We start from the raw sequence: 26,815 nt of genomic DNA, 5'->3' as shown, positions 1-26,815 counted from the left end.
TGTAGATTGACACTATAGGACCTATGGTAACAGGTACTTGTAGAGCATCCGGCATTTGGTACGACCTTGCATGCTCCGTTTCTGGCACCTTCTGGACCACAAATCGTCCTACTACTCTCTGTACGGGACTAGATTGAGGTACTTCCTCACCTTTCCTGGTATGCCACTCTGTTACTGGGAGCGGTTTATATTCCCCCCATCTAGCTCCGTCCCCTTGCTGTAATTCGGGACTTTCGGCTTCTCTGTTGTACGGAGGTGGTCTATCTGTTAATAGCCTCTCTATCAGATCCTCATCTGGCTCGCTATCCTCATCTTCCTCTAGGGGTTTCTTTTCTCCCGTAGTCTCTAACATTGTGAACAGTTTATCTGCTTCTATCTTTTGCACTCTCCACTTTTTAGCTTCATCGTCCCATTTAGCATCCTGCACTGCCTTTACCGATCGTCTCACTCTTTCTTGGCGTCTACTCACGCTTTTTTCGTGTGCTGCTCTAAACCATGCACTAAGTGCTTCGAACTGTGTTGGCCTCGGTAGAGGTCTTGTTGCAAGCATTACCGCTTTCAGTTGGTTCAATACTTCTAGCTTAAACGTCCCGTATCTCGGAAACGTCAGTTCCTTATTCCCTTCTGTTAGCTTATTCCACTCGGAGATCCATAGTATCGAGTGTAAGCCTACATTCACTGCCATATGATAAGCTGGTGTGCCTTCTGGTGGAGCTTCTTCTCCTGCATATAAGTTTCTTCTATCTCTCTTAAAGATCGCCCTTAAACGCTTAAAACACTTCATTTTCAGTAATCTACGATTTTCCTTATTAATTCTCTTCCTTGTTTACTTCCCGATGACAAACCACCAATCTCTACACGGCTCTCGCTAATCAGCCTATCCCAGCGTGGTTCTACACCAACCGGCCAATCTCAGCGCGGCTCTACGCTGACGTCACTCGTCCCCTCTGCAGCAGTTCCCCTCCTTTCTCAGCTTGCCTCGCGGTCTTGCATACGTCTCATTCATACGCTGAAAAATGACTACTTCCGTCCAAGCGATCACTTTTCTCTGACTGTACGGCCACAGTCTAACTGTAATTGTCACCTCAACTGACGAGACGTCTTCCTCTCACTTCGGACGCTCGCCTTAACTGATAGGTTACTTACACACAGTAAACGTACGACCAGCGTCCGTTACTCATACACTCACTCAAACACTCCCCCTATCATCGGTCTGCGGGCGATCAATGGTACCTCATGACCCCCTTTAAAATGGTAGACAAATTACTCAGGGTGTTCGATACACCCGAACCACTTAAGCCCTCTCTGGATCTTAAGATTTTATCCGGTTGCGCGCGCTCACAACCTTCCCTCAATCACACTACAGGCATTCAACTCCGCTTGACATTACAACACAGGTACAACATAAAACACCGCAATCTGGCAACGCATGACCCTTATACTCACTCTCGACCGACTCTGCTGCTTTTCTCTCGACGCACCGTCAGCACCTTCTTCGGCAGGGATTCTTCTTCTGGTCGTCGATGACTAGGGACCTTGGGGTAATCTAGACCTGACCTAGGTTGTCTTCCTCAAGAAGAAAACCATCCTCTGCTACCAACAGCGGGGAATGAGATTTTAATATCTTTTCTGATTACTTTGATATCTATCTCATTCGTCTATTTGGATCGATTATTTTCTGTCATTGAGTAAAAGACAAACCCCACATAGGTTAGATCAACCACATAAACTGACGCGACTCTGAAGAACCACTTACAACTAATAAAGTTTAAAAGGTTTAATATAAAGTCAGAATAAGTTGCAAATACAATCCTCTCAGGATAAGATTCAACAAATACACAGGAACTAAAAGGAACATAAATTCCCTAAAGAACCTCAGTCTACAAAAGAATACAATTAAAGTCAATTCGAGAATCAACAGATTAAAAACATAGATACTAAGTGGTTCCGTTGCGTCATCTACAAAGAAAAGAATACAAGTTAAATCTGTCCCTACTCTATGCTAGGTGACATCCCTACTTCGCAAGTTCCTATTACCCTAAAAAAGGTGTCAGCAGTTTGACTTCCAAAGAAGTTCAAACTCTCTTAGCCTCTAATGGTAACTTATGTCGAGAAGCAGTACCCTTTCTGCCTACCCATCCGCTCTCTAAGGGTCCTCGGCCTACTGCTCTCTTGCGCTCTGTTCTCTCTTTCTGCGCTCTGAGCTCTTCGCTGCTCTTCTCCCCTGGGTGCTGTCCCTAAATACACAATCACCGTATAGATGGAACGCCCCTTGACGCCCACCACATACACATACATATGATGTCATTTTCTAGGTCTTTCCATAGCTTCGTCTCTTCGCGTCGTCCGTTAAGTTGACCTTTCTCCTAGACGCCATCTTCATCTTCTTGCTGGTGACTTCATTGACATTCCATTTGACACTTTCAGAGCAAAGTCTATCACCTCATCAGAACTTCATTCTGTACGGCTGTATTCGTAACCTCATTTGGTCCTGTGAACGGTCTTTTCTAAACAAGACTCAAATTCCAAGCGTCTCTTATCACGTTTAGGCCATAAACTTCGTCTAGCATTTGTCACTTGAAATTTAACAAAACCTTTGACTCTTTGGCTCGTGCATTTAAATCAAAGCTATTCACGACTCCTGTGAGCCCACTAAATTACATACAGCGGACTACACTCCTGCGAACCCTTGGTCAGTCAGGTTAAAATCACACATGACCCAACTCTTCTAACATTCCTACAAACTCTTCTACACAGTATAACCTTTAACACACATTTATATATAATCGAATTTAGCAAATCGTTTACTTATAAGTGAATACATTTTACATAGAATATAACTCTTATACATAGAATATAAAGTTATATTCTCCTTCGTTACATCGTTAATATATGCTCTTTGCACATTTCTTCATTTTACATTTCTCGCCGCTTCTCCATTTAGAATTATACACGTACATGAATTCTGTTTTGCACGTTCTACTGTTCGTATGCATTTCTACACATTTCTACATTAGCCCACTACGTATACGGCTTCTAAATTTAAAGCATTTTCTAAAGTGAATACAAATACATTTCCTATTACATTGGTTACATCTGCTACTACATTTATGCTACAAATGCTAATTCACGTTACAACTTCTACGTTTTATGCGATATGCTCATGATTATGGTACAGATATGCTTTTTATTCAAATTGCGCTCTCTCAAACCTTACAACACAGATCTCTTGTTTAGGAGTGACACGAAAGGTCTGGTTTTCATTGTGTACATTCTCAACTTTGTGTGATATTTACTTGTGTGATATAACCATTTTCTGTTATAAAAAACACTGATTGGACCTAGATGTATTCATTTTTATTGTGTGTTTTGCAGAGGTCTGGGGGTCTAACCTATTCATTTTTATTAAGTGTTTTGCAGAGGTCTGAGGGTCTAACCTATTCATTTTTATTGTGTGTTTTGCAGAGTTCTGAGGGTCTAACCTATTCATTTTTTATTGTGTGTTTTGCAGAGTTCTGAAGGTCTAACCTATTCATTTTTATTGTGTGTTTTGCAGAGATCTGTGGGTATAACCTATTCATTTTTATTGTGTGTTTTGCAGAGGTCTGAGGGTCTAACCTATTCATTTTTATTGTGTGTTTTGCAGAGTTCTGAGGGTCTAACCTATTCATTTTTTATTGTGTGTTTTGCAGAGGTCTGAGGGTCTAACCTATTCATTTTTATTGTGTGTTTTGCAGAGGTCTGAGGGTCTAACCTATTCATTTTTATTGTGTGTTTTGCAGAGGTCTGAGGGTCTAACCTATTCATTTTTATTGTGTGTTTTGCAGAGTTCTGAGGGTCTAACCTATTCATTTTTATTGTGTGTTTTGCAGAGTTCTGAGGGTCTAACCCACACCACATTCTACAGTAACACTTTGGATGCTCAGCCTGGCTCCATGAAGGCAAAAGCTAAGGTAATACACATGGTGTATAGTTTGGGACCCATAGCAACGTGATTCCATTGTTTTATTGTTGATCGTTTTATTCCTTATGGGTATTTCATTGTTGGCGGTTGTGTCAGTCCGCCTATGAAATAGATTCATTGCCAGTAACTCTTCAAGACTTCGGGCCTGGTTTAAAGGACACGTATCCCTCACAAACGTGATGGATACCCCCTCCACCTTAGGACCAGTGTCATGGGATACAATACACTTGTAATAAGGCAGACGAGATATCAGTCGTATTTGTGACGGAATAACCCGTCCACCAAACTCTAAATCAGGCCCTTTCTTAACAAATAGAGCAGGAATTAGCTTTACATGGCCAATACAGGAGGAAGGGGTTTACATTTTAAATGACTCGACAAATTCAATAGGAAGGGCTTATATTGTGTGAACTCTGACATATTCAGGAGTCCTCTTTGACAAGTAACAGGAAGAGGTTTTACATGTGAACTCGGTGACAATGGGAAGAGAATGAATATGAAGGGCTGTTTGCTGCTGTGGGGTACTACACGTGTGTGCACGGAGATGATCTGGAGGGTCTTTGGAATCCGCTGAATGGCTACTGTTGGAAGTGGCTGCAATTCATTTCAGTCCTGAGCAGAGTCCTGAAGCAGAGGTTGAAACTGTAACGGACATAATTGGTGCTTGGGTCTATGCTAAACACAACCTGTCGTGCACATGATGTGATTACCCCCAGGTCCCTCCTGTCCTCGTCCCATTCCTGAACATAGTGGAGATAACCATCTCCGCGTCAGAAAAAAAGAACAGGAGCATGCTGGGATACCTAACCCACTCCCTCCCACTGGGAGTACATAAGGGGTACCAGCCCAGCATGCAGCCTGTTCTTTTTTTCTGTATTTCCGACAGAATGGGACGTGTTTGCTGTCTTACCTGATCTTTTCTGGATGTCTCGTCGGGCTGCTGGGCTGTCCTCGATGTCCTGCTCTGCGTTCTCCTGGCCTGCTGGGCTTGCCAGGAGCCACGTTGATGGGCGCCTGGCCCTTTGCAGCTTGGGCGCCGTTCCTCCAGGTTTCTTCCGGGTTACAGCACGCGTCTTCCTGGGACTTGGCCGGTCTGAGAGACGGGCGGCTACTGCTGTTTGGCGAGTCCAGGGGCTGCACATGGCGGTGCTCCTGGGCTCCCTGCCTGGTGTTTGGAGTCCTGCTGGCCTTCTTTCCTTCCTGCTGTTTGTTTGGTCGGTACAGGGGCGGGCCTTCTGTGGCCTCGGTGGCCGGTTGTTGCAATCTCCTCCACCCCGTGCTGGTGTCCTGGAGGGCGCCTGGGCTGTCTCTTGGGGGCAGTGAGCTTGTGGTGCGCTCTTCCTGCCCCTGTGGGGAGTACGGCGTAGTGGTTCCGTTTTTCTGTGACACTCCTGGTGCTCTGCTGCTTTCTATTTTGTTTGTGTTCTTCCTTGCAGCATTGGTTCCTCTGGTTGTTGCTGGTGCTTAGGGGCCTGGCATCCACGGGTCTCTCCCTGTGCTGGTTGGTTCCTGTTGGGGCCTCTCTTTACTGGCTTGTGGCGCTCCCTGTCCCTGAGTGCCGGGTTGGGGGCATTGCGTGGCTTTCTGCGCTGTGTCTGTGCCTAGTTTCCAGTGCTGCGGGAGGGATGGGGGTTCCTTCGGGGGCTTCCTCCACAGGTTGTGGGTTCCCGGCCCTTCTAGCTTTCCACTTGCTCAGTGCTTGTTGATGGTTGGCATCTGGGCTGGGGGTTGGGGGATGGTCTCTGTGTTGTGGTGTTGGCCTGTTCCTCTGGTAAGTACCGCATAGCGGTATTTTTCTTCCCTGTACTGTGCTCCTGCTGATGTCCTGGCCTGCAGCATTGGCTCCCAGTTTTCCCCTGCTGGGGGTGTTCCGGGGTTAGGCGAGTGTTGTGGGCTTGCGCCCGTACCCCTGTGCACGTGCCTGCTGTCATGGGCTCTTCATGTTTGGGCGGGGTCCGGCCTAGTTTGTTGCCTCCGGCCTTCCTGCCCTGCGTGCTTCTGTTGTGGGTCTTCCTTGGCTTCTGCCCTGGGTGGCTCCTTGATTTCTCTGGTGCAACAGCTCCTGTGCCCCGCCCTGTTGGCTGGTTTGGGCTGCCCTGTGCCCTTTCCCTGCTTTATGGGTGCCGGTCTGGGTGTCCTCCTCGCCGTGCCTGCTCTTGGTCTTGCCCGGTGGGTTTGTTGGTGGGGCTTCCGGTTGTGGGTCTGGTTTCGGCCTCCCCTGGTGTGTGGGCCTTGTTGCTGCTTCCCCACACCCCTTTGTTGGCTTTGTGGTTGCGGTTGGCTTTGCCTCAGCTCTGGGGCTGTAGCCTTCCCCTTCGGGCCCTGTTGTTGAGCTTGTCGTTTTTTCCTGCTCCCGGGTGGGCTGCTTCCGGCCTGTGGTGTCTCTGGCCGTTGCTCTCTTGCTGGCTCTGCGGGGTTCGTTCTTCCCTTTTTTGGGTCTGTTCCCGCGCCCCCGGTGGGTTGTGCACCTTTAGTTTCTCTGGGCTCCTCTCCTTTGGTTTGGTGGTGCCTGAGGTGTTCCAGGGTGCTGTTGGGGCCTGGGCTCTGCCTCTGTTGGGTTTTGCCCTTGGGGTCCCTGTGTTTATCCTTCCCATTTGCTTGTGCATATGGGTTGCTGTTGCCTTCTCGGCCTGTTTGTGTTGGTTTTTTGTTGGCTGTGAGTCCCTTGGTTGCTTCAGGGTCCCCTTTGGGTCCCTGGTTAGGTTATTTTCCTGGCCGCACGTTCCCTGCTGCTTTTAGGCCTCTTTTTGGCCTCTTGGTGGTCGTTGCTTCTGGCCCTGGTCGTCTGGGTGCTGGGTTGGTCTTCTGTCCTTTCCTATGCCACTCCTAGCGCCTAGATGTTGTGCTGGGGCCTTTTGGTGGATTGGCAGTGGGGGTTGCCGGTCTCCTTCCATGTCATCCTGCTGCTTCTCCTCTCTTGGTGGGCTGACTGTGTCTGGCTCCGGTGCCTTTCCCTGTGCCCTTCCTGGTTGTGGGTTTTTTGGGATTGGGTCGGTGGCTCTATGCCTCTCCTTCTGGGTTCTGGTGGCGCCGTGTTGGGAGCCTCCTGGTTGGCAGGCCTGTCGGTTTGTCCAGCTGGCTTCTTAGTTGTTTCTGTGCCTGCGTTGTTGGGCTGTTGGCCTCCTTGTTGGTCCTGCCTGTTTTGCCCTTCTTGGGGTTCACCTTGGGTGGTTCCTTGGTGTCCTCCTCTGTCCTCCTGGCTGGTGGGTCGGCTGTTGGTTGGTGGCAGTTCCTCTTTCCCTGTTCTGGGTTTTTGATTCCATGGTTCCGTGTTCGGCCTTCTGGGATTCTCTCTTGGTTGAGCCCTGGTCTTGTGCGGGGTCTGCTTTGGGTTGCGCTTTGTTGCTCTCCCTGGCCTCAGTTGGGCAGGTTGCTGGGTTTGTGTCCCTATGTCTGCTTTTGGGGGTGTGCCTTGGGCCTGGCCACTTGGTGGGTTCCTGTGCCCCGGGTTATTTTCCCGGTGTGGCGGCCTTTCCTGTGGCTGTCCGGTGTCTCCCCTGGGGTTGGCTGCTGGTCCTTCCTGCCGTGTGGCATGGGCCGTCTGTGCTGTTTCTGTGCCTTCAGGTTCCATGTTGCAGCACTGGTTGGCTGTGTGTGTGGGGGGGGGGGGGCTTTGCTTGTGTTCCTTGGCCCCTTTTCTTCCTGTTTCTTCCTCTGGGTCGGTGCCTGTTTTCTTGTCTGGTTCCTCCCTCTTCGGTGTTTGCGGCTCTGCTGGTGGCTTCCCCTGGTGTGTTGGAGTTGGTCCTGTGATTGTTCTCTGGCTTTGGCATGCCTCTTCGGTCTAGTCTTCCTTTTCCTCGCCTTTTGGTGTGGTTGTTTGCGGGTTCCTGCAGCTGTGGGTTACCCTCTTCCCTGCTCTGGGAGGTTCGCTCTCTGTCTTCCCCTGGTGTGCTCTTTCCTGGGCCTTCTGCTGTTCCGCCATGTGCGACCTGCTCTCGTCCGCTCTCTGGCGTTGGGATGTTTTGTCCCAGGTGGGGTGGCTGCCTGGTGGTGCCTGGGGCTGTGGGATTCGCCCTTGGCGATGTTTCTTCCTGGTCGGTTGCCCTTCCTGGATGGGTTGATCCGTTGGGGTGCTTGTGCTTCTCCAGGGCTCCCTTCCCCTGGTGGTTCGGGGTGGGGGCGTTCTTTGTTTCCGCCCCTCTGGGTGTTCCCTTGAGGTTTGGATCTGGGTGCGGGCCTCCTTCGGGCTTGCCTGGGGGGTCTTGTGCTCTTTTGCTGTCCTTTCTTGGTCGTCCCCTGCTTATTTTGTGGTCTCTGCTCTGTCGGCTTGATTGGGGGCGTGGCTGGTTGTGTGCTCCTGCCTGCATTTTCTTCTTTCTTGTGGGTTCCCTTCTGCTTCGGTTGGATGCCGTTTTTTTCGGTCTGGTGCACCTGCCGTTGGTGGGTGTCCGAAAAGCCAGGTTGTTTGCTTTGGTATTCTCCACTATGTCAGGAATGGTACGAGGACAGGAGGGACCTGGGGGTAATGTCCTATTACTTACCGGTAATCTTCATTACTCCTGGTCCCGTTGTCCTCTTCCCATTCTTCACGTCCCTCCCTCCCTCCTGCTCTCCCTCCTGGGCGGCCGGCCTTCTGGTTTTTGGCTTGGTATTTTCAGGCTGCATGCTGGGCTGGTACAGCTTATGTACTCCCAGTTGGAGGGAGTGGGTTAGGTATCCCAGCATGCTCCTGTTCTTTTTATCTGTCGCGCAGATGGTTATCTCCACTATGTTCAGAAATAGGAGGTGGACAACCGGACCAGGAGTAATGAAGATTACCAGTAAGTAATAGGACATCAATGTGGATGGGTGGGTGCAGCCTGCCTGTGGTCACTAAGCAGGGGTATCTAAAAGTAAATAAAGATGCAGTTTGGCTTATTAATGTTCAGCTCAATCTTTGGCAGCCTCATTAGGAAAAGCACTTTGTCCACTCTAACAACCGAAGCAAGAGGCCCCTACGAGGACCAACTGTTGCTGCCTCGTTTCAAGAGAATGACTTATTTGTTTTTTGGAAAGTACGGGGCATGTCATCCTTCACCCATGACCTCAATTACAATGCAGTGTTGATTGTTGAAGCCCTTAGGTTGAGATGAAAAGCTTTTATACTGACAGCACTCTCACATGCCTCAGTCTGCACTCCTGGGGGGGCACTCACACAACTCGTACAAACTAGCAGCTGAGCCGGTGGACTTGGCTGATAATGAAGGATCTTCTTCATTGATTGTCAGTTCGTGTGTGGTATTGTTCATGTGTGCCGGCACCAGGCTATGATGCAGCGTCCTCCTATCTGCATAGAGTGGATTACTGTAAATGCCAAACACATCTGTAGACCATAGCTTCTTCGGTACTCTTTTATATATTCCTCTTACTGGAATGTAGACAGCAGAGCTTCTGAGCTACATCTGCATCTGGGCTGATTTTCACTCGCATTGTACTTTTTACTTCATGATCTTAAGCTAACTACCATTGCATTCAGGTGTTGTTTACCTGAGTGTTTTTCATTAACAAACATTCGATGATGGTGAGATTCAACCACGGTATGATCAAGCATGGTAATTCACTTTATAATCTGGTGTGTGTAATACGACACTTGTGGTTCTGACGTTTGTTCACGTTAAACATGTCGCGTGCATGAAGTGCTGTACGTCCACCGCGCGAGCAATAACAGGCTCTACCTGTCCGCTTCACTATCTGGGTGGAGTTTGCCCCGTGACTTTCCACTCGCACAAAGAGCGTTGCTTTTCTGTTCTTTACGTTTCCTCATTGCTAAGAGGGGAGAAGGTGACAAGCAGAGGGATCCGTGAGGTAAGAAACTATTTACAACATGATCAGAAAACGGTGGTCAGGATTGAGTAGGTTACTAAAAAAACATGATTTTACAGTGCTAACTGTCGCAGATTTCCCAGATAAATGAAAATTGCTATAAATGTACGTCTTGTTACTGTGAAAGAGAAAGTGAAAGTAGTTTTCTAAGAGGAAATACTGTCTCCTTTCTTCTTCATGTTTTCCATATTCATCGTGCAAGCTCTGGCACGATTACGTTACCGACACCTTTCTGTTATGATGATACTGTCCACATTTACTAAGATGCTTTTAACTTATGTGTGCGTTTGCTGCTCAAGAACAACTTAAAAAAAAACCCTAAGCAGTGGTGGCTGGTGAACTGTGAACGTGGAGGGGCGTACATACCATAACGATCCAAACAGAGTGAAGCAAGCCAGACCAACTTTTTAGTCCGTTCCGAAAGAACTTTTCGGAAAAAACATAGCCCAGAGTTGCATTTTAAAGCGCAACGTGCACTTAATTTGGCTGAACCTTCAGACGTTCTGTATGAAATATTGCGATACTTTTGTGGTGTGGGAGGTAACCTTACTCTTTGGTAAGATTATTGATCCGACGCTCCTCAAGAAAACTTTAATACATTTTAGACAAGAGGTTTTGAATACAATCCACCTAAAAGGTGCAGAAATTCAATAGGAATTAATGACATACAGCACACCAACTAGAAACATTTATTTTTGGTGATTTCTGCAGATTATGCAACAGATGGCCGATTATTCGAATTGCTGGAAAATCAAACAGGACTTGTAAAGTGCAACTATTCACACATGAGTATCCAGGCGCTGAGAACCCTTCTGCTAGAGAGGTATCTGTTGAACAGACAGGTCTTGAGTCCTTTCCGGAATTCCAGCAGAGGATGAGGTCCGGAGGTGAAGGGGGTGGGGCGTTCCAGGCCTTCTCAATAAGGTATGAGAAGGAGCGTCCTCCACTGCTGCTTCGGTGGATGTGCAGCCATAAATATAATGTACAAGAAGTACTGAAGAGGTGCGCTAATTATCTGCAATTATCCACAACGATGCTCCCGCAGAGATACCTGCTAGGCAGTTAAGCAATTCGCTCAGAAAACACAACAGAGACCAGATTTGTTAAGTTCATTTTATTGTTAGCTAAGAGACGCACTGGCAAACCGATGGCTGAAAGTTGAATAAAAAATGTCTTCGAGTGGTCTTTGGCTGGGGAGATACGTTTGAAACTGACCAGATTGGATGAAAAGCTACAGAATGATCTTGAAACCTGGAAGGCTCTATTCAGAAATCTAATGTACTCCCGGATGAGAGACAACTGTGACCAGCCCCGTGTGCAAATTATTTTTTAATAATCAGTGAGCTATAATTTAGACAAGTAGCAATTGTGATGTGCATAGGAAGTGCGAAATGTGAATAGATGGGACTGTGTACCATACAGATTCGAGTATTTGCTATGTGACCATGGTTAAACGCACTTTCTGTTTGGAAGTATATATCAGCAGGTGAATCTGTGTGGATTGGGGTGTTGGAACATGGAGCAGAGAGGATGTCTGGGGGTTGGGTGGCAGTAGGAATAATTTGAGTAAGATTGGGTTAATGGTATTTATTCTAGGGTGCTTTCCTGGGGCTACAGTGACATTAATCTGATGCTTGTTTGTCCACGTTCATGATGTAATATCCAGCCTGTGGTGAAACATTGATGCCATGATGTTTCTTCCTGTTGTAACACGAGGGTCAAGGTCATGCCATATCACTTCTTGCAATGCCAGCAATAGGTCAAAGGTCAAGTGGTGTCATTTCCTTTGATGTGCAGGGGCAAAAGGCACATTATGTCGCTTCCACCACCCCTGGCACTTTGGGTAATCGGAATACATGTCTGGCTCTGATACTGTTTTTGCATAATTTATTGGTAATGATATCACTTTTCAGTACCACAGGGACATGGAACCTGTACTGATGGGGGGACCTGAAAGAGCAGAATATGCCACCCCTAGGGTTTGCAGCAGGCCTTCACCCTGGACTCAGGTTGCTCGTTCCCTGCTTTCCGTTTACAGAACAACCTGCCTTGATCTAGGCTTCTTCCCAACCCAACTCCACCCTCAAATACAAAAGCCAAGACAGAGACTGAAATTCATGATGAGTCGAGCAGAGCCAGGCTTGGGGTGCAGATACATGGGATGGGAGTCATGATGAGCTGACTGGGCAGGAGTTGGAGGCAATAGCGTTGTGAGCTTCAGGGCGTAGTGAAGCACCCACTACACTATATCAGTTTAGGCAGTGGGAGATGTGGGCGCACCAAGGTGGAATAAATAGTTTTATGGCCCTTTCTAACTTTGAGCTGCTGCTTGCTGTGCTGCAAGAATAATTACCATTACAAAGCTGTGGGATGGGGGCAAAATGTGCCATAGAAGCCGAAACTGTGACAGACAAAAACATAAATTGTTTAAACTGCAAAGAGGTAAATGCGGTGATAGAGAGCGAAGGAAAGAGAATAGATTTAAAATAAGGAGAGAAAGTTGAAAATCAAAAAATAAGCAGGATTGAAAAAGGCACAGAAGAGTGGAAATGAAGGGAGGAAAGGAAGAAAGAAAGAAGGAAGAAAATAATTAAAATTACTGAAAGGAAGGGCATCAGAAGAAAAGATGAAAGGAACAATTAAATAAAATGAAAAACTGAAGGGGGAGAAAAAAGAGAGCAGGAAAGCGGAATGAAATAATCGAAGACAGAAATGAGCAACAGAATGCAGGGTTACGGAAGAAAAGAAGAAAAATAATTAATGCATGGAAGAAATACGAAAAGTTAGAAGTATGGAATAATGGAAGTCGGCAGGGCAAGAAGACACAAAAGATAAGAACAAGACAATAATGAATGAATTGGAAGATGGATGGAAAGAAAATGAAATAGGAAAAATAAGAAGAACTGAAAGAAAGAATGAGGGATGGAATAAAAGAAGAATAAGCAGATAGGAAAATAGATGGAAAGAGTAATGAAAGTAAAATTCAAGGAAGTAAAGAAAAAACAATGGAAGCACTACACGATGAAAGAAGAATAAAACAAAAGAAAATAATAGAAGGGAAGAATGAAAGAAAGACGTCAATATAGGTAATGCAGTTTGTGGCAACATTCCTCTAAAATAATGAAAAATGAATTATTGGGCACCATTTTTTGCAAATTGTATTGGGGATCACTAACTCTTCTCCGTTATTTGATGTCATAGGGCTCAAAGTGGGGGTATTTTAATTTCCTGGCTGCTCCCTTGCATGTACCCCCTGCGTTCGCAGTTTCAGTGGGGGAGGGAGTTGCACTTTTATGAGCCTTTCCTATCTGCAGCTCTTCAGACAAAAGCTCCTAAAACACAAAAGTAAGGGGAAACAATACCAGCGGTCAGGGATGCACAGTTAATAACAGCAAAGGAATGAAGAAAAAGAGGGGGGGAAGAAAGACAGAGAGTTGGAAGTTAACATGAAAGGAAGGACATATAAAAATAAGGAAGAAACTGTGACAAGAAGGAAGGGTCAAAAGAGTGAAAGGATGGTTGGAAGGGGTAAAGGACTGATGGATTTAAGGGTTAAACAGCATTTGCACAGGTGGGTGAAAGCGGCTGGAATGATAAAAGGCTGGATTAAGGGGTGGAAGGATGAATGGACGGCTAAATGAAAGGGTGAATAGATGAATTTGCAGATTGATAAAAGGAGGGGGAATTAGTAGGTGGGTGAAAATGATGGATAGATGGATGAAAATATGTATGAATGGTTGCAGGTGTAGGTAGAAGGATGAAAGAATGGATGGAAGACTAATGATGAGAGAGTGGATGGAATGGTAAAAGGAATGATGGATGGGTGGAAGCATGGAAGCATGAACAGATGGATAAATGCATGAAAGGCTGAGCGGATGGAGAGGAGGCAGGATAAAGGGAACTCATCTAGAGTGAGTAGGCCTTACTAATTTCATTTAGCAATGACGTTTTAAGTAAGGATCAAAGTGTGGGGTATTTGCATTTTCTGACTACTCCCTTGGTTAGAGAATAAGGGGTAGCCTACTGAGGTTTCTGCAGTGCTGTGAGTCGGGAATCAGCCTTTTGCGTGGAACTGGACTGAGCTCGAACATGTCATGGCAGGCCATCTTAATACAAACCCCTCCCAGACGGGCGAGTGCCCTCGAGCTCCCCAGCCGATCATGCACCCCACCTTTCTTCGTAGTAACAGATCAAACAAGCCTTGGTGCTGCAGACAGCAGCAGATTAACTTTATTCACATATTAACTTAATAAAACACAGTCCAGGTTTAAACATGCATCACATCATTATTGCTCTAAATTGCCTGTAGTTCAAGTCCAGTAGTTCTTAGTCCATAACATCACCTTGTGACAGCACCCTGAGCGAATGCCCCTTCCCAGGGCTTTAAGTGGGATGAAAAAACTGGGGGGGGGTCTCCCAAAGGGGCGTGGCCAGTGTTAATTAGGAGTGTGGCTTTAAAACATTTACGCTAAAAATCTGTGTTTAGCATAGTGTGCCACTCCACTTGTATTTTGCGGTTTCTGTCATTGCATCCAGATATGTGATACAAGTAACATCATACCGACAACAAGTAAGAACTATTGGCTTTTTCAATGGTTATTAGTTGCATAAGATAAAAAAGCTGCAACTATGGCTTGTTACATATAATATTGAAAAAGCTTCCAATTAAAGCCCTGGTGACCCTACCACAATGTTGCTCCTCTTGCGTTTCAGAAAGAGAAGGGAAATCCGGAAAGAAAAGGACTCTTTAAAGGATTTCCCTTCCCCCACAGCGCTCACCTGGCATAACGTCATGCCGTAACTTCTCCACTAGTTAGAAGTGAGCAGTGTGGGCAGCGCACATCGATGTGCCTGCAGTCTCGAAACGGGTCTCTATCAGGCTCTGTGCGCCCTGGCACCTTTGTCCGGACTGCAGTCACAACAAACTGCGGTCACCGCAGTCTGGAAAAACGGACCACCTGTGCCAGAACTTAGACAAAAAGGTGCCCTCCATCATACAATATATGCACAACTTGAACAAGATAGATCACCAGACTTCCCACATATACAAACTTCTAAGCCCCACAACATCGAACCTCAACACTAAGGCGGTAGGGTTCTGGGAAACGCTGCTAGAGAGACAACTGAGCGAGGGGGAAAAAAGCTGCTTGTCGATCTCGGCCTCCCAAAACAAAAAAAATGCTCCCCCCAGGTGGCACAAACCAAATACTGGCTGCTACACAGGGCCTACTGGACACCGGCCCGCCTAGCGGAGGTTGGAGTCAGAGAAAAGGACACCTGCTGTAACTGCCAAAGGGAGAGAGGCGACCTCGCTCACCTGATTTTTTACTGCACCAAAGTTACGAATTTCTGGAAGAAGGTTAGGGACTTCATCACTAAGTTAACAGGACGGGAAATACAACCAGGCTTTGTGGGGCTAGTCACTGCATTCATGGACCCAGATTTAGACTCCAGGGGGGACAGAGACCTGATAGACCTTCTCCTCACTACAGCAGTCAAAACAATACTAGCGAACTGGAAAGACAAGGGGAAGGCGACCTTCAAAGGCTGGGTCAACTGGATCACCTTCCTCAGAAGGACGGACACCATAACGGCACTGCACACACCCAACCACACAGCAAGGGACGAAATGTGGGCCTCGCTAGATAGACACTTGGGTCCAAATAAACCCCCATAGAAGCCGTCGCACTCTGCCCTCCAAAGCCAATAATGGGCACTGGATGCTCACCGTGGAGAAATATCATACATCATAATGCTCTTTCTCCCCTCCCCCCACATCTACCTTCCTCTATTCCTCCTTTCCTCACTCCTCTCTTTCTTTTCAGTGAGGGTACAACAGTGTTACCTGGAACAATCTACGCCAACCAGCTATTCGTACGTTTTTTTTTCTTTTTCTCTTTTCGACTTACTTCAAGCCATACGTGTCACTATGCCTTATGTAACCCCAAAGGCGTCTGTACTCACCCCCACGCACTACTACGGCACTACTACTGTACTGTATATATATATATATATATAACCTCAATAAAATACTTTGAAATCAAAACAGAGCCCGATAGAGACCCGTTTCGAGGCCCCATTTAAAAAACTGCCAGTGCTCAGAACCCTTGAGACCTGGCCCACTTAAAGCTCTGCCCCTTCCCAGCCAGGGTCTAGCACCTCTCCTGCGGCTTCTAGGCTACACCTTGCTGCCAAGTGGTGACCGTGTGGGTGCCCTCAGTCCTGACCCGGGCTGCAAGTGCTGTGACCGCCCTCTGCTGACCCATAGCCTGCTCCCTGTGCCCCTCCGTAAGGCATCCCAAAGGCACGTGTTTGAGCGGCTCCGCCATTGGCTATTGTGCTCCTTCCGCTATCCTTTTGTGCTGTCCCCGCCTTTATTTATTTATTTAGAGATTTATGGAGCGCCTGGTGACCCGGAGGCATCCCCGCGCTATAAAGTCAAAAGTCAGAAACGAGCAGAAGGAAGCAAAAAGGACCTATTTAGGAAAAAGAAAGGTTTTAAGCTGCTTGCGAAAGCGCAAATGGCAAGACTCCAGCCGCAGGCCACGGGGAAGCGAATTCCAGGGTGCGGCTGCCCTCACAGAAAAGCGACGGCCTCCAGTGCATACCTTCCTAAACTTGGGGACGGTTGCCAGTCGCTCACTATCTGAGCGCAGAGATCTCGAGGCTTTGTACGGGGTGACCAGACCCGCTAAAATCGGAGGGCCTTGCCCATTCAGAATCTTATGGGCGATACACATAGCCTTAAAATCGATCCTCTCTCGCACAGGAAGCCAGTGGAGGGCTTTAAGCGCTGGTCTAGCAGAGGCTCGAGAAGAAAGGCCCATCAACATCCTGGCTGCCGCGTTTTGTGTTCGTTGAAGTTTGCCAAGAGTGTCTTTAGGGGCCCCTAAGTAAATCACATTGCTGTAGTCCAGTCGTGAAAGTACCAATCCTTGGACTAGGAGCTTCCTGGACAGCGGGGGAAGCAGAGGGAGAATCTTACGGACAGAGCGTAAAAGTGCAAAACAAGTTCCTGCTGTTTTTTTTGCCTGCATTTCATGGATAAGTCCTGTTCGAGCCAGACCCCCAGGCTCTTGATTTCTGTTTTGGGAGCGGGAACCTCACCCATAGTATCGGGCCAGACAGATGGTGGAATCGCTGTCCATTTTTTCCCCAGCAGCATAATTTCTGTCTTAGACCCGTTAAGTTTGAGTGAGGAATCGCACATCCAAAGATGAATTTCCTGAAGGCAGTGTAGCAGATTATCTGAGCATTGGTCAAGATGTGAGAGAGAGACAACCAGTTGCATGTCGTCCGCATAACTCACAATCTTAATACCAAAGGGGGCAACCACATCTTCCAGAGGGGCCATGTATGCATTAAAAAGGGTGGGACCAAGTGAGGAGCCTTGGGGCACCCCAATTAGAAGGGGAAGATGGTCAGAACGAGAGTTGCCATCCCAGACCTGGAACGTGCGGCCCGACAAGAATGACTCTATCCAGGCTAAGGCAGTGCCCCCGAGCCCCGCCCTGGCCAGCCGATGGATCAGGACACGGTGATTCACCGTGTCGAAGGCTGCACTTAGGTCCAGGAGGATCACTGCCACTGATCCCCCTGAATCCAAAATGCACCTAGCCTCCTCGATGACAGCGAGGAGGGCAATGCCCGTGCCCTGGCCAGGGTGAAACCCCGTTTGGGAGCAACACAGGAGTTTGTTAGATTCCAGGAACTGGGACAATTGGACATTAACCAGTTTTTCAGCGATTTTACTAATGCCAGGTAAGAGCGAGATCGGCCTATAATTGGCCGGATCAGCCGGATCCAGCTGGGGTTTCTTTATTAGTGCTTTAACTACCGCCCCCTTCCAACTAGGAGGGACGGAACCTTGTGATAGAGGAATTGATCAGCTCCAGGACTGAAGGAACAATCATGGGAGCGACTTGTTTCAAAAACCTCATGGGAGCGGGGTCACAAGGAGAGCCACTTTTCATCTTGGCCAGGGTCTTATCAAGTTCATCCAATGATACAGCCCTAAAGGCATTAAGCTGTGGTCGAGGAGCCTCTGCTGAGCAAGTCTCAGGAGCCACGCTATCCCAGCAAGATAGCTGAGATGGCTGAGGAAGTGAGGTCAAAATATTGGAAATTTTAGATTCAAAGAACTTCGCGAGTTCCATACTCCTATCCGATGAAGCCAGGGCCAATGTAGGGGGCTGCGGAATCTTTAAGAGTTCTTTAACTATGAGATAGGTCTCTCTCGAGGAGTTTGTGGCATTTTTGATCCTATCATCATAGTGATAGGCTTTGGCTAATTTCAGGGCTAGTTTGTAGGCTCTAACAGCCGTCCAATAGGAGTCTTTTTTTTGTGTGGAGCCAGTCCTTCCTCCACAGATGTTCCAATTTTGTGCAATCCTTGCGGAGGGCTCTCAGTTCCGAATAGAACCAAGGGGCAGAGCCTATTTTCCCACTCTTATTTTCTCGGGTCTTTATAGGTAGAATGGAATCAAGTGAACCGATAATCTAGTTCCTGAAGTTGCTGTCAGCCAAAACAAGGTCCGCAGTAGGAGCGGAAGTCGTCAGTTCCAGTGCTCTGGACCAATCCTCAATCGAGAGTCTAGACCAGGCCCTATCCTGGATATAAGTAACGGGCTTATGAGGTTTCCTGAAATCCCCTGGCCAGGAGAGGGAGACCAAAAAGTGGTCTGTCCAGAGGAGGGGACAAGGGGGTTTGGCCTGGATAGAACGGACATTCGTAAAAACAGGGTCCAACAAATGGCCCTGATTGTGGGTGGCCCCATTATTAACCAATTGAAGACCACAGGCGGCCAAGTCCAACCTCAAATCAGTGGCCCCCGTGTCAAGGGGATCATCAAAATGAATATTGAGGTCACCAAGAACAGTGAAATTGGATGTAGAGGGGGCCAGAGCTGAGATGGATTCTAGCAGCGAGCTGGCAAAAGGACCAAAGTGGCCCGGGGGCGATACACCAAAAGGCCTATGAGAGAGGTGATAGGGGCCAATTGAATTGAAAAGTGGCAACTCTCTGAGTCCATGATTTGTGCATCGCTAATTCTGCATGTAAAATGGTCTCTGTGCAGAATAGCCAGCCCGCCCCCTCTACCAGAGGGGCGTAATTGGGACTGAATAAGAAAGCCTGGAGGGAGAGCCATGACCATATCCGAGTCCGAATGTGTCGTGAGCCATGTTTCAGTAAGAAACAGGATGTCTATCTCGTGGTCAAGGAGGAGGTGATTAATTAACAGGGCATGTTTGGGAAGCGACCTACAATTCAATAATGCTAGTTTCAAGCCAGGGTATGAGACCGGGGCCTGGGTCACTTTTAAAGAATAAGGGCAACAGAGCGCACAATTTTTGAAGTGTCCGTCTGTCTCTAAGACGTAGTTGCACTGTGAGTTTTTCGCAGGTCTGAGACTAAGTAGGTCCTTACGAGAATAGCTCACCCTGTTGGTAATGCAAACCAGCATAGAGTTCAGCCCTACGCCCGTCCGGCCGCGGAGGGGCGCAGTCGGGCTGGACTCTGGCGTGACTCCGGCGCGAATCTGGTGCGCCCGCTGAACCCGTCCGCTGCGCGGAGTCATGGGTGGACGTTTATGTAGGGGCGACTAGAACGCTCGCCGTAATGATGACCCACCTAATATGGCCGCCAAAACCGGAACGAGCCCGGGACCCGGTGAAAATCAACTAAGGCACCACCCAAGAAGTGGGGACCGTAAGAAATGTTGCCTCGATAGTGTGCAAATGAGCAGTGAGGGTAGGAGCGATCTAGTTAAAAATTAATAGCGTCACGCTAAGATCCTTGAAACGCTATGTGCAAGGGGGGGAACGGACACAAGGGAAATAAATGTTTTGCAGTAATTCAAAGTTTTAAAAAGATAGAATAATATAAAGCGACCGCTCGACTAGCAGCCTTTCAAGTAATGTGACTATCTCCCGACCTAGTAGCTGAGCCCTCCTTATGTAGGGGCGACTAGAACGCTCGCCGTAATGATGACCCATCTAATATGGCCGCCAAAACAGGAACGAGCCCGGGACCCGGTGAGCCTCAGTCCTAAAATCAACTAAGGCACCACCCAAGAAGTGGGGACCGTAAGAAATGTTGCCTCGATAGTGTGCAAATGAGCAGTGAGGGTAGGAGCGATCTAGTTAAAAATTAATAGCGTCACGCTAAGATCCGTGAAACGCTATGTGCAAGGGGGGGAACGGACACAAGGGAAATAAATGTTTTGCAGTAATTCAAAGTTTTAAAAAGATAGAATAATATAAAGCGACCGCTCGACTAGCAGCCTCTCAAGTAATGTGACTATCTCCATGACTTTAGCCTTGCCTGAGCCCATCCACAATCTGCGGCTGCTACACCCGCGTTCTCGGTGTAGGTTGATGGGTCAATGGCGAAGGCACATGACTTTGTGGGGCCCCCTTGACCTTCTATCCCTACGGCACCCCCGCGGGGGGGGAGGGGGGGGGGAGGTTCCCTGCCGATTGGTGGCTTCAAACCAAGCTGACCAATCGGTACCTGGCATTTTCCCGGGCTCAGCTGCTGGCAACTCTCGATTCCTCCCCCCGGTAGGGGATTGTCGTGGGCCCTTACCAGTCCGCTGTGCCTCTCCGGACCGTGTGCTAAAGAGGTTACTTATCTCTGCCAGTAAATCTATCTTTGTTATGTTAATGCATGCAAACACAGACACGCACAAACCCATGTTTTTCATGCCTTAGCACATTAAAACCGAACCGCTTTCTGTACCAATTGTTTTACTTTCCTAGTTAGCCATTAATGGCTAAAGCCACATTAAATATACTGATTGATTGTTTAACATTCCTGTTGAAACATGTACCTCATACTTGTTTTTCATTTGATTCCAATTCTTCTGAGTGGTTTTGTCAAATGACAAAAGCAGGCTGTAACCTTATCCTTGCAAGATGCATTTCAAAAACACTGCTTCCTCACCATGTCATTATATGATGCAAAGTCATACCTTTTTACTGAGAAAAAATATGCTGTTTCCCATTACTTTAAATGTATTTCAACGCTCTTTATTTAGAACACATAATAAATAAATATGTGCACGTATTTGGTTTGCAAGTTGCCAGGTAATGTGCTATCAGTCTTTCTTGTATTGAACAGACTTGAATGAAAAGTATGTTTAAATATTTGTGCATTTCCCCACCAGAGATTAATCACTTTCATAGCATTATTACACGATGTAACACATTTTTATTTTATTTCAGGATTGTTGAAGTGGTTGCCGGAGGTGAAGACGGGAGATGGCTCGCAACGAAGGCCGAACACTGAGCGAAAGTTAGTGAAGTTCGGTTGTTGATTACTGCTTGACCGTGCGAGCTGCGAGGCTTTCCTGAACTAAATTATGTCCATGAGACTTTGGCACAGAAAAGGGGTTCATGATTTCTGATTAACCATATATTCAAAACAATTTATGATCTATTTAATATTTGATGCATTTATCGTTTTGTTGCAGACTGAGAGTGCTTAGCATGACATTGTATCCCATGAGCAATGGAATGAGTTTCAGTGTCACCGCTCTAGCTCAACTATATCACCCTAAGTCTACATCTTGGCTGTGGAACCCTTTGAGCAGAGCAAGGCCCCACTGCATTTTGCAGTGAGAGACAGAGAAAATATAATGATAATAACTTGTGTTATTATCATTTTATTTTCTCCTATTCCACCGACAGCTTTGCCTGAGGGGGCGGGGGCAGGGGAGGCATGGTAGCACACTCCTACAGTGCGCAATGACTGCTTGGACGGCCCTCTCCGGCTGCCCAAAATAATCTTGCGTACTTTGCATGTTCTCCACGCAGGCTGCAATTCTCCACGCAGGCTGCAAAATGTTTTATTTAATTCTACCTTAGCTGCTTCCCCCGTGGCCTCCCCCATCCTGTGTCCTCCGCACTTCTTCACACGCCCTGCTGCCTCCCTACAAGCGATCGATGCTGGCCGCACCTTACGTTGGGGTTACGTTAGAGGTAAAAATATCTCCCTTCATCAGTACACAGATCGTAATTACAATGCACTCTTTCCATACATTGCCAATAAAACGCATTAGTTACGCTCATTACCATTTCTACACAAACCTTTAGCACGCATGCCTTTACAAGAAATTTCGTATGAATGGTAAAGCCATGTGCTTTGTAAATGTAAGCATTAGATAATTATATATATATGTTTGGGAAACAGTTTTTTCAAAGTGTTTAGGGTAAGCATTTTTAGGGTTTAGGGTGGGTATGGTTTTTTTTGGCAGCAAGGGTAATTTTAGTGTTTAGGGTGGGAATGGGCTTTTGTGTGGCAAGGGTGATTTTAGGGTTCAGGGTGAGTTTGGACTTTTGGGTGGTAAGGGTGATTTTAGGGTTTAAGGTGGGTATGGGTTTTTGGGTGCTAAGGGAAAATTTAGGGTTTAGGGTGGGTATGCGTTTTTGGGTGACAAGGGTAATTATAGAGTTTATGGTGGGTATAGGATTTTTGGGCGGCAAGGGTAATTTGTGGGTACAGGATTTTGAGTGGCAAGGGAATTTAAGGGTTTAGGGTGGGTATGGGGTTTGGCTGGAAATGGTAATTTTAAGGTTTACGGTGGGTAGGGAATTTTGAGTTGTAATGGAATTTTTAAGGTTTGGGGTGAAAATACATAACCAGTGTAAAAACCAAAGGTTACAGGGATGTTGTAGTTAGGCTGATATTTCACGCGTACAAAACCAGAGAAATTCAGAAGTTATAGTTAGCTGAGCTAACTATAACTTGTGCCCCCCCATGCACTGCTTATGACTTCACATATTACATCACTCATGACATGCAGTGACATCACTAATGGCATCTCAAATTACATCACTGATGATATCATTCAGTGACTGAGTGTTTTAAAAAAAGTTTGAGTGTTAAATATATATACACCAAGGTGCATTGGTGAATCATTGGGTGTATGAGTGCCTGTATGGATGATTCAGTGGGTGTGTGACTTACCATATAAGTGAGTGACTAGTGTCTCAGTGAATGTATGGGCGAGTGACTAGGTTTTGAGAATGTCTGTATCAGTCTGCCAGATGATGTCTAAGTGGCTGTATGGGTTGGCAGGTGGGTATGTGAGGGGCTGGATGGAGGATTGATTGGGTGTCTGAGTACCTGTATGGGTGTATGAGTGTCTGTGTGGCTGGGTGAGAGGGTGTGTGACTGCCTGCATGGATGAGTGAGTGGCTGAGTCAGTGGCTTTATGGGTTAGTGAGTGTGTAAGTGAGGGGCTGTATTGGTGACTGAGTATGCATATGGGTGTTTCAGTGAGTGAATGAATGTGTCAGTGGTATATGGGTGAGTAACTAGATGTGTGAAAGTCAGTATAGGTGAGTGTTGGAGTATATGAGTACTGTATGTGTGAGTGAGGGATTGTGATAGTGGCTGTATGGGTGAGTGTATACTTGTGCCAGTGACTGTATAGGTGAGTGAGTATGTGGCTGTATTAGTAAACGAATTGGTCTATGAGTGGCTGTATGGGTGACTGAGTCAATGTGTGTGTAGATGTATAAATGCTCCCAGTGTCGCTCAGTCTCATAAATCAACTTAATCTCCCAGTGCTAACAAAAATAAATGTGTCCTCATGTAATGCAGCTGGTGCTATGTTAAGCGCTCTGATACCCGATTTGGGTCAAGTTTGTGCTATATAAAACTTTGTAAAATAAAAAATAAATAAATGAATCAAAGAGTGGGTGTGTAAGCAGTGTAGATCGAGGGCAGAAGTCGACTTAAACTTTGAGGAATGTTTTTTGTCGCATCCTTTAACAAAATCTGACGACATATAGTACAATTGTCTCTGTCTTAAATAAATCAAGGGTAGATCCAATGTTGTCTGTGGTGTAGATCCAACGCTGAATTCAAGTTGTAAACCCTGCTGCTGCAGTGTAGATGGAAGGCAGTAGTCAGGACAGACATTGAAGAATGCTTTTTGTCACATCCTGTAACAAAATCTTAAGACATATAGTACAATTATCCCTGAATTACATAAATCAAGACTACATCCAATGCTGTCCGTAGTGTAGATCCAAAGCTGAATTCAAGTTGTAAACCCTGCTGTCCGCAGTGTGGATCAAAGGTAGTAGTACATACAGACATAAGTCTGTGGTGCTGTAGCTCTGAGTTCGCAATGGGCCTGTATCGAGGAGGCACGTGGTCATAGTGGCAGCCACGTGGCAGGGCGAGGACCTTCGCTGTGGCAGAGTCTTTTCTCTTTACACAAGTAAACCACGCCCAAGGCGTAGCCTAATAATTTATGCTCTTACGCTGGAATTGCGTACGTTGGACCAGTCCTCTCCACTTCTGCTCCAAGGGCGGGGGGACAACATAGCTACATGACCGAGATATTCCCCATTGTGTGAGATAATATGGTTATGGCAGCACACCACACGTATCAATAGTATATCTACACACGGAAAAAGTTTTGGTTTCTATAGTGAGTTGTGTATAGCATATCACCGGTAGTCTTGGCAATGTGTAAATTATTGTTGATGTGCGAGTTCCCTCCCTTATACATAGTTGGTCGCCACATCTCTGAACATTCAGCTATTGTGCTGTTGAAGGGATATATTATTTTGGGCAGGTCCGTTGTCCTGTTTTGCGTTGCCTTTGAGGTAGTAGAGGGGGAGGGGTCAGGAGGGGTGGTTGTGGTGGCGGTGGCGCTGGGTGTTGTTGTTTTATTGTGTGTTAGAAGTGCATAATTAGTACTTCTATCACATATTCGTGTTTAAATATGGGTGTGAATTGGATGTAATTCACACAGTACATAGTTGACGTCATTACACTAGTTAAATGTTGATGTTAATTTGTTAGTGATAAATGGAACTATCGGATTTCTTCTTTAAGCAATTCTTTTATTCACAGTTGAAGATTAAAACCAATAGCCAACGCGTTTCGTCCGTGACCGGACTTCTTCAGGGCTTAAATTAAATATTTCTATATGGCACAGCTTCAGATTGGTCGTCACACCAGACGACCGCACGAACTACGAGACGCCGGTACCTTATTGACGGCACTTACTGTTCTACTCTCATTGAAAATTTGGACATTTGGCACATCTTCGATACATTATGTCCTTATTTATTGAAAACATTTTGAAACTCAAGTGTGAAGACCAATCTGAAGCTGTGCCATATAGAAATATTTAATTTAACCCCTGAAGAAGTCCGGTCACGGACGAAACGCGTTGGCTATTGGTTTTAATCTTCAACTGTGAATAAAATAATTGCTTAAAGAAGAAATCTGACTTTGGATATTCTTGGGAGAACAATTGGAGTTTATGTGACTATATGCATAAAAGCATTTACACTGTATTATTTATTGTTGAGGTGTGCAGGGTCATCTTGTGCAATTTGATTTGTAAAACAATTATTTTGTTTTCTAATTTTGGGATCTAGGAGATTGTATCCCAGACCTTTTGCACCCACACATATGTACACATTAGGAATTTGGTCACCAGTGCGGGCATAATAGCCTTAATCCCTTTTCTGGCTTGAATTTTATAAATGGAACTATCGCCTGTTTTTTTAGGTAGCATTGCAGATTTGCCTTGTTGTTGAAAGTATGGGGAAGTGGTGTTTTTTTTTTCCTACGGGAACGCTTAGTTTGTATATTATTAACGTTAGTTGTGGTTCTGGTTTGTAGCGATTTTGTTGGAGGAAGGAATCAATTGAAGAGTGGTAATATTTGCAGTTTTTACTAGGTTGAGAATGGGTTCATATTTAAAAAAAGATAGATGCTTAATGAACATTTTAATTAGGAATTATCATTTAAAAAACCTTTGATATTCACTGAAAAAACCATAGGTTTCAAGGGTGTTATAGTTAGCTGGACATTTCACTCATTCAAAACCATTGAAATTCCTCCGCTATAGTTAGTTGTACTAACTGTAACTCTCGCGCCTGCAATCCACTGCTGATGATGTCACATGTTACATCATTCATGACATGGTCAGTGACATCACTGATGACATCTCAAATGACATCACTGATGACATCATCCAGGTGACAATCAGATACACCTCATCATACACTAGTATAACCTTTCATCACTCACTGTAAAATACAGATTACCATATTTGAATCCATTGACACATCAATACAAGTTTCTGAAAACCCACTCAGTGATACCTAGATCTACACATACATCTAATCACTTACCTATAGATTTACTCATACATCCTGTCAATGATCAATAGAACACTATCAAATATAATAATACACATATATCGACATTACACACCAGCACACATCCTATTAACTTATGCAGTCATCCTACTCACTTATGCAAATAATGGATCATACTTACATTTACTCAGCTTCACACATATACAAATACAACTTCATTTATTCATATAGATAGTAACTCATACTTAGTGTGTTATAAAATAACTATTACAAATATACAGTTATCCATACAGTCACTCATACAATCACTCAGTCTTATGTATACTTATTTATATACAAAAACTGTCACATACACTGCCTTTTATATTTCTACTTTGTTGCACATGTATCATTGAGAAATATATTTACTCATCTCTACACCCATAAAGACATTCACCGACCCAAACAACTGTTTCCACATACAGTCTTAACATTATATAAACCTACTAAATTAACTATTTACACATCTTTGAACAGCCACACACCTTCCACCCAAACACACACATATTCACTCTCCCATACATCTCATTCTTTTGTTTTTATATTAACCATGGCCTCTTGTGGGGTGGCCCTTCCCAGGAAGGGGAGCAGTTTAGGGTTAAACCCCCAATTGCCCTCCCTGGAGTGCAGTACAAATGGGTAGTATTTGAATATGTATTGAGGGCCATTCCCCTATTTAACTTTTCTCTGGTACTAGATCGTGGATTCCTGCTCATGACTTCCTGCAGTTAATGTCAAACAGGGATCTATCCACTAGGGAAAGTTACCTTTGGAAAAGGTTCATTCTCCTCTCTGTACCAGTAGTACTTCAGTGGAGATTAGTCCTCAGTTGGCTGAGATATATCTCCAAGCACCATGAAAGCAGTGAGTCTA

The 26,815-nt window shown here is 45.9% G+C and overlaps 1 protein-coding gene across 1 annotated transcript in view; it reads left to right on the top strand.

Annotated features, from left to right (window-relative positions):
* The first annotated feature begins 9,494 nt into the window (after positions 1-9,494).
* The window catches only part of LOC147673965 (NACHT, LRR and PYD domains-containing protein 3-like), a 526,755-nt gene continuing 509,434 nt past the window's right edge, over positions 9,495-26,815 (top strand). Inside the window, exons 1-2 of the mRNA XM_086945049.1 lie at positions 9,495-9,748; positions 20,993-21,062. Coding sequence (XP_086801175.1) covers positions 21,029-21,062 — 34 coding nt within the window. The 5' untranslated portion in view covers positions 9,495-9,748; positions 20,993-21,028. The remainder of the gene's footprint in view (positions 9,749-20,992; positions 21,063-26,815) is intronic.

The sequence above is a fragment of the Lissotriton vulgaris genome, chromosome 12, assembly GCF_964263255.1.
Source record: "Lissotriton vulgaris chromosome 12, aLisVul1.2, whole genome shotgun sequence".
Classification (NCBI taxonomy): Eukaryota; Metazoa; Chordata; class Amphibia; order Caudata; family Salamandridae; genus Lissotriton; species Lissotriton vulgaris.
The sequence above is the reverse complement of the archived record's forward strand: the minus strand, read 5'-3'. Positions and strand labels throughout refer to the sequence as shown.